The 7,725-nt window shown below is 36.5% G+C and overlaps 1 protein-coding gene across 1 annotated transcript; it reads left to right on the plus strand.

Moving 5' to 3' along the window:
- Positions 1-1,266: 1,266 nt before the first annotated feature.
- srek1ip1 (SREK1-interacting protein 1) lies at positions 1,267-5,600 on the plus strand. The gene is made up of 5 exons (XM_030133162.1): positions 1,267-1,394; positions 1,727-1,774; positions 2,391-2,546; positions 3,781-3,856; positions 4,056-5,600. Exons 1-5 carry the CDS (start codon positions 1,382-1,384, stop codon positions 4,276-4,278), a joined length of 516 nt encoding a protein of 171 aa, XP_029989022.1. The 5' UTR covers positions 1,267-1,381; the 3' UTR covers positions 4,279-5,600.
- The last annotated feature ends 2,125 nt before the right edge of the window (positions 5,601-7,725 follow it).

Here is a 7,725-nt window from a genome sequence, read left to right on the forward strand (position 1 = left end):
CTTTTCATCAACCTTATAGTTTTTTATAATAAGTACTGGAATGGTGCAAAAAGTCAGGTGCGATGGATTGTGTACAAACCAACAGGGTGTCAGAATGGTGTATGTTTATACTTCTCATCCAACCACAATCAAATTCACTCTATCCGGATGGCGCAATTTATCTGGATTTTTTTCTTTTATTTGAACAATGACAACAATGAAAACAAGCCAAAATGAAATACGAGTAACAAAGCTATTTTTAAAATGTAAGGAGTAGAAAATACAGAGAATTGTAAAGAGTACACGTAAGAAGTCAGCTGAAAAATAATTACTCCAGTAAAATATAGATAACCAAAATTTCTACTTAAGTAGTTAAGTATTTGTACTTTGTTACTAGACACCTCTGGTCAGAGGTGAACTAACGCTAAACACAAGCTTACTGATTTTATCAAGTATTATCTAACAACATCATTTTTCAATCCTGTTGGTGGCACCTGTTAATCACAAGTACAGTACAGTTGCCTCAGGGAGGAAAATGTGATTTATTAAATAATCAGAAAATCCTAGAGTCTGACTCAGCAGGTTGGTGATCTGTCATACTGATCTGCCAGTCAAAGTCCAACATGGCAGACATCATAGCTTCTATTTGTCCTGAGATCTGATTAATGGAGCAATAATTATGGGTCCAAATAGAGAGACTGGTTATGATAGCGTATGTTTAGTAAGAAGTTCAATATAAGTCTATGTGAGCCAGGGTATTTTGGAGCCAACCCCACTGGCCGTCAGCTGTAATGCAAGTTTAAGATACTTATGTGGCTTCATTATGGACCAGAGCATGCATCTTCTGAAAGTACAAGTGACTTTTTTCTAGTTGCATCTATTATGTCATTTTAATCTTTTTACATCACTTAAAAAATTTTCAACTTGTATATTTTATATCATTTTTTGTATGGCTACATATAGCATACAACTGAGAACCTTCCACTGAATTTTACACTGTAGTGGGGTTAACATGTCTAATCACTTGCAGAAACATTTGACTTCTATTTCAATTAGGAAAATTAATTTACATTCCATATTATTTCACAAATAAAAAACATAAAAATAGATAAGAGACCGTTAAATTTATGCTTCATAGCCGGATTTTTAGCTGTTTCTGAAATAGTATATTTGTTTACACAGGATAATTCCAGTAAATTGCTGCCCCGGACTCCAGTCCGGTAGAGGGCGGTATTGCACTGAGGATAAATGAAGGATTAAAGTGGCGGAACTAAAGACACACTAGTGTCTTAGCAAATGTTTCTGACCGGCGGTATTTTGAGTAAGGACTCATAGCTGTTCTGTTGCTTCGCGCTCTCCGGCAACGATTTTACGCCGTTTAAGTTGATTTTAACAAACCACAATGGCTGTTCCAGGTATGTATAAGTTTTTTTTTAATTCACATATTTACATTTTTAGTTTAGCTGCTGAGGACGCATATTGTAGAACTGGCATTACAGCATGAGTGCTAACTTTAACATTAGCAAAACTTAGGACAGAGATGAAATCTACTCGATAAAATAATCACTATGCAGTTAATCGAGTAAGATTAGTTTCATATACAGCGAACAAAAGAGTAACTAGTGTATTAATGAAAGAAGCATGTCAATGAAAACTTAATAGATTCTCTAAATACCGAGTGAGAGTTAGCTTTTCGCAGCTATTTTTATTTTTTACTTTAAATACTGAATCTACTATTATATTGCAGGTCCAAATAAGGACAACATCAGGGCTGGATGCAAGAAATGTGGATATCGTAAGTAATTTCTTATCACCAGTTCCAAACTTTCAGCCACAGACAAAGCAGGTGCAATGTTGTTTGCATATTTATAACATATATCTGTGCTTATCCATACTCTTTGTGTATGTTGCTAATAGAAAAAACAAGCACAAACATGTTCAGTATATGAGGAAAAATACTTATAACACTATAACACACTGACGTCTCTATCTATCTATCTATCTATCTATCTATCTATCTATCTATCTATCTATCTATCTATCTATCTATCTATCGTTATTTCTAAAAAATTGTCATGACCACACAAACGGATGACAACATCTGACTGAAATATACATTGTCTTTACTTAAACAACTGTGTATACCATATATGACTGGAAAAACACATTCGCAGTGAATATCACAAGAAGTAAACAAGTTACATTTGGAGTATTGTTGAGAAAAAAAGGTCTCTGGAGGAATAATTTTGGGAGGGCATAAATTAGGCTTTTTTTTTTTGTTACAGTTTCAGAAAGAACAACTTCAGTTAATTGAATTAATTTGTTATATTAAACCAGCTCTGTGACAAAAGTTAAATCCTGTACTTCACCATCAATGTTTACTGATGTGCTGTGGTCTGCCATTCTTTCAGCGGGCCATTTGACATTTGAGTGCCGAAATTTTGTCAGAGTTGACCCCCAGAAGGATATTGTTCTGGATGTAAGCAGCACCAGCACTGAGGAGAGCGAAGATGACGTGCCTGCTCCACATAGTGAGAAAATGGGACGAGGTGGCCAACGTTGTAGAGGTCAGACCAGATTCCATAGCCCTCTTCTCAAATGTTTATTTTTCAGCTCCTCAACTATTCAATGTCTGGTTGTGACCCAGAAGTCAAACTCAGCATTCCATCATGAAGTATGTCTCATTGCACTTTAACAAAGATCGAAGACCAGAGAGGCTGGCCAGAGGAGGTATGATCCGGGATATTCAGGGGTCATATCCTGAAAATGAAAGTTGTCTTGAATCTGATGTTGTATTAGTAATTTAAAATAATCAAATGGCAGATCAAACTTCTGTGTGTTTAAGAAAAAACATTCATCATCATACATCACCTAGTTATAGATTATACCGTATTTGAATTGAATTAAAAAGTTAACCATAGGTTTACATAACCACTGATATGTCAGATCATAAAACAGAGCAGTACATAATAACAATGGTAATAATAACAATAGTAATAATAATACTCATGAGAGAACTAATATTTATTCAACAGCTTCACCTGCTGGTGGAAACTTGGTATTTTTTTATCATGAGGACCATTTTATTTGAATCACAGGGTGTATTCAGACCTACTTCATTTGGTCAGAGTTCATTTCCCCAAAAAGTCCAGACTTTTTTTTAGGTGGGAATACAAACGTGAACTCTGATTCGAACCAAACAAGCGGAGGTGGTCTCGGTCCATTTCCAAATGGACTCACTTTTGGTGTGAATATCACTGGCCTCAAGCCAAAACAAACCAAGGAATGATTTGCCTTTTTGTGCTTGACAAGCCACCGTAGCCACGAGGCATTGTGGGTAATCAACAAAACTGGAAGCAGCCAGAGCCATGGACAGATGTGGAGCAATTAGGAGATTGAATGTCTCATTGACATTTGGTCCTACTGCATGTAGGACCTCCATGTTTGTTTTCATCAACACCTGCTGTCTCTGATTCACCCCACCCCTGACTTTTCTGTCCAATACCAGCGCAGTTCGTCACATGCATGTTTCTGTTTACAAATTTTAGTCCACTAGCAAAAAGTGCAATGAGAATGCGATCTGACCCAAAAGAAAAAATAAAGTCCGCATTTGATCTGAACCAAATAAGTGGACCAAAGGACTTTCCAGGTGTGAATACACCCATTGTGTATATGGATTGTATGTATAAGAAAAGCAGCAAAGGTATCAGTGCAGTGTTATTGTTTGTCATTATGTGTTTATGTACCTTAACTTTATGAATGGCTAAATATGTCGTGGCTGTTGTGTCTGCAACTTTTTAGGTGTACGTGATGATGACAGTGACCGAAAAGGGAGACACAAACGTAAGAGGAGCAAAGACAGAAAATCAAGAAAGAGGTAGTTTTTGCCACTTCAGTCCATTCCCTGATTCTTATCTTTTTTCATACTATGACCAAAAGGAACATATGTGTTAAAATTATAATAAAAGCACTATAGAAAATTGTGTGAATGTTTTTTTTTTTTATTAATATATTACATAGAGTCTGACTTTGTGATGATCTTTGATAATCTCATTTGCATTTTTTCACTCACCTAGATCCCCTTCATTGTCGAGTGATGAGGAGAAGAAAAAGAAGAAGAAGAAGAAGAAACACAGCAGATCCAGCTCTTCATCTGAGGAAGATGAAAGAAAAAAGAAAAAGAAACTGAAAAGGAGTAAAAAGCACAAAAAAGAGCTTGGGAAGCATCACAAGAAGAAACAGAAGAGGAAACCTGAGTCCTCATCCTCCAGCTCCTCTGAATCCTCAGACAGTGATTGAGCAGTTGAAGGCTCAGAATATTTACTTCCAGGTTTTTTACTGTACTGTATTGGTTTCAAAAAAAGCTGCAGGTGTCACATGCCAAGACAAATGTTTATTGAACTCAAATAACTGTAAAACAAGTGAACACTGCTGTTACAGGGTTCAACACAGGCACCAAACATATGTTCTTGTATTCCTCTGAGACATTATGGTGACATTCACAGACATTCGCAGCTCAGCAATTATGTTTTCCTTTTTTTCTTTACCTCATCAGTACATATGGGGTGGGACAATATGAAAAATGAAAATGTTTTCACAATATTTTTTTCCTATTGACTGTCAAATGTAGTTTGGTAAAGCTGTATCCTGGTGATTAGTAAAAAAAAAAATTAGAATATTAACATGAAAAAACATTTTCATACTCTAAGTGTACCAACTGACATCCTGTGTATTTTAACAAAAATACACTTAGATGGTGCTTTGAGAACATTCATTCATTTTCCATAGCTGCTTAATACTTTGGTTGGTCAAGGGGGGACTGGAGCCTATCTTGCCTATTTCTGTTAGATCAATCTTCACTGTAAACCAGTGTCCAAAGGTTTCCAATCCTGCTCTGAGATTGTCTTATTGCCCAACCACGAATCAGGATCATTAAACTCAATTTTGGCAGGACCTCAATATGTGTACCCAGGGTGATAGCTCTAAAAACTGTGTAGATGCTGCCCTTTTGTTTTTCTGATTTGTCTTTTTATAAACAAATTTGCTTTGTTGTTTTCTAATGGATTTCTACACCCTTAACAAACATTTTAAGGTCAAATGTGGACGCAGAACATGATCCCTCTGCCCTAAACCTTTGTACGGCTAAGGATATTGGACAAGTGTCACAGTGACTGGTACCTGTGATTCTTTCCTACCATAAATCTTTTGGAACCACCAGAATGACTGTGACAGTTAATTTATTAGGTAGCATCAATTTTATTTTAAATTATTATATGTTTCTAATGTATTTTTTAGCCAAATGATGTTGCAAAACGCCCTAAGGCACCAGATATCGAGGTTGTTCCTAACTTGTGATGATCTTGACATAACTTTTTCTTCAGTTTTAATTCCCCAGTATTTCTTTATGCGTGACTGGTTTTTTTTTATAATAAAGTATGTATATTTGTATTAAATGTTAATCTGTTTCAACTTTTAGAGCACCTCTTACATGGTAATGGACCATGTTTCCTGAAGAGGGCAGCAACACACCTCAAATGTGTAAAAACCCAAATGAAATGTTATTACAGAATAGTAGACAAAGGTTCATATCACAAGAAACTGGAGGATTAAGATAAAAAAAAGACAAAAATCGTCAGTTGAAATCATACTGTGAAATTTCTATCTAAAGCATCATGTATATAATGTAAATTCACCCATTTATTTACAACTTTATATTGAGCTCTATTTTAATTCATTGTGATATGACCATAAATTCAGTACTATAACCTACATGTGAACACAAAAACAGGTTCACATTTTATGTGAATTGGAGAAATGTTTCAACATTATGTTAAATCAAAACAATGGGAATTTCATGAGTAATTTAAAAGATAAAACAAATGGTGTTAATATGTGTAGAGAAGAGACGGTAATCTATCTAGTCCTGATCCATACTTACTCCATCTAGTGGCCATGGGGTGAATATTCAGACACATTCAGAGTTCAATCCCCTCAGGTTGCTGCAATTATCTGTACTGATAACAGACAGAGAACTATGAGAGTGTTACTCAACTGCCTGGCACTTGTTAGAGTCGCCAAATAATCACAATTCTCTGAAAGTTGCTGAGTAAAAACACACCTTGGCTCTGTGTCAAACATCAATCTCACTTGTAAGAATCCATCTCTCCAGGGAACATAATGAACAGAAGGAGTGTTGTTTGTCACGTCCTCACAGGGGATCGAGTCCAAGAAGATCTATATAAACAAAGATGTTGGCATAACTATGACACTGTATTCTGCATGTGATGTAGAACACACAACAGATTTATAGTAAACTACAGTAGCATATTATTAAAAATGTATTTGTTTCACTCATTCTGCATCATCCTGGAAAAATCACTGCCCACTTGGATGTGAAACTGTAAAAAGTTTCTTACAAGCCATGGGTTTTTGGAAGCCCTTGTGCTTTGTTCGATCTGGGCTATGTGACAGGTGTTTAGAATAGCACCATTAATTTCACTTTGCCTCAGGGAAGGAGATATCTTCTTAAACATCTGCAACATCCTGACAGCTACATGCATGACTGCTGCTCAGAGCCAGCATTGTGACAAGGCATATCCTGCTACTTTTTTATTTTTGGGGTTTGGAGGGCACATTCCTCAGATCTGTCATAAAAAAAAAAAAAAAAGCGCTAGATTTAGTTGCTCCTGACAGCTTAGCAGACATATTCAGATAGTCAATACAATTTCTGGGAATGGGGAATATGTAACGTATAGATACATTATCTGTCCTTTGGGAGCAGCCATCATGGAGATTATTTTGGACTTTGACGTGATGTCCTCACTTTCAGAATGGATATTTTGGAGGAAAAAAAGTAGTAAAAAGGGACAAAGAGATCGGTGCAAAAAGCATTAATGCTAATTAAGCAGCAAAGACGGCTCTAAATTGTAAAAAAGGATATGTGAATAATGTTTTGCATCATTACAATAGTCGTTTTTATGTGATTTTCAACACATTAAATCATGTATGTATTAATATACTTATATGCAGCTGATGTAAAGTATTGACTAAAGAAAGTTTGGGAGTGGGGAACTTCATAATTGTCCAGATGGTAGGAGGACAACTCAATTCAAAGGAGAAAATGAAGTCGAAGGAGTGCTGCCATGTGCAGCCGCATTGAGGAAACCATATGCTGTTTGTATAAGACAACTAGGTTTTTCTCTTTTCATCAGCTCATTGACTTTTATTGAGCCTGTTGGGCTGCATAGAGAAGCAGGGAGCAAATGGGACTCCACTGAGCCATTTAAATGAAAATGAGACGGTCAAAGTCATCTATTAGAGAGTTTAGCTGCAGAAGAATGGCGATTCAGCCACTCCGCAAGTGTCTTCAAGGCATGGATCTCAAAGTTAGAGGAAATCCGTTAGCAAAATGGCTGACCAGAATGACTCTACCATCACATTAAACGATCTCCCATTAACATCAGGTATGTTTTCCAGTTTGTTTATACAACTTCAGTAGTTCACTTTTAGTCTTGTGTGGGCAGTCAAGTAGCTTTTGCACCGATGTCTGTTTTTAACCTTTCTTTGGGATTTGAGCACACATGATCTTTTTTTCCAGCAACGCCCTGCTTCACATTCACACAGTTACATTCATCCAACCTGGGAGCGGCCCAGTGCAACCACAGTCTCCTACTGAAGCCAGTGCACAGCTTCACTGGAGATACAGTTAAATGCTCAGCTCAAAGGCACCTCAGTGGTAGAGCTGTT

Source organism: Sphaeramia orbicularis, chromosome 4 (genome assembly GCF_902148855.1).
Source record: "Sphaeramia orbicularis chromosome 4, fSphaOr1.1, whole genome shotgun sequence".
Classification (NCBI taxonomy): Eukaryota; Metazoa; Chordata; class Actinopteri; order Kurtiformes; family Apogonidae; genus Sphaeramia; species Sphaeramia orbicularis.

Bases quoted from the DNA above. Each gene is read 5' to 3' on its own strand.
- srek1ip1 (XM_030133162.1), top strand. The intron at 1,775-2,390 runs GTAAGTAATTTC...CCATTCTTTCAG, and splicing joins ATGCAAGAAATGTGGATATC to CGGGCCATTTGACATTTGAG. The intron at 3,857-4,055 runs GTAGTTTTTGCC...TCACTCACCTAG, and splicing joins GACAGAAAATCAAGAAAGAG to ATCCCCTTCATTGTCGAGTG.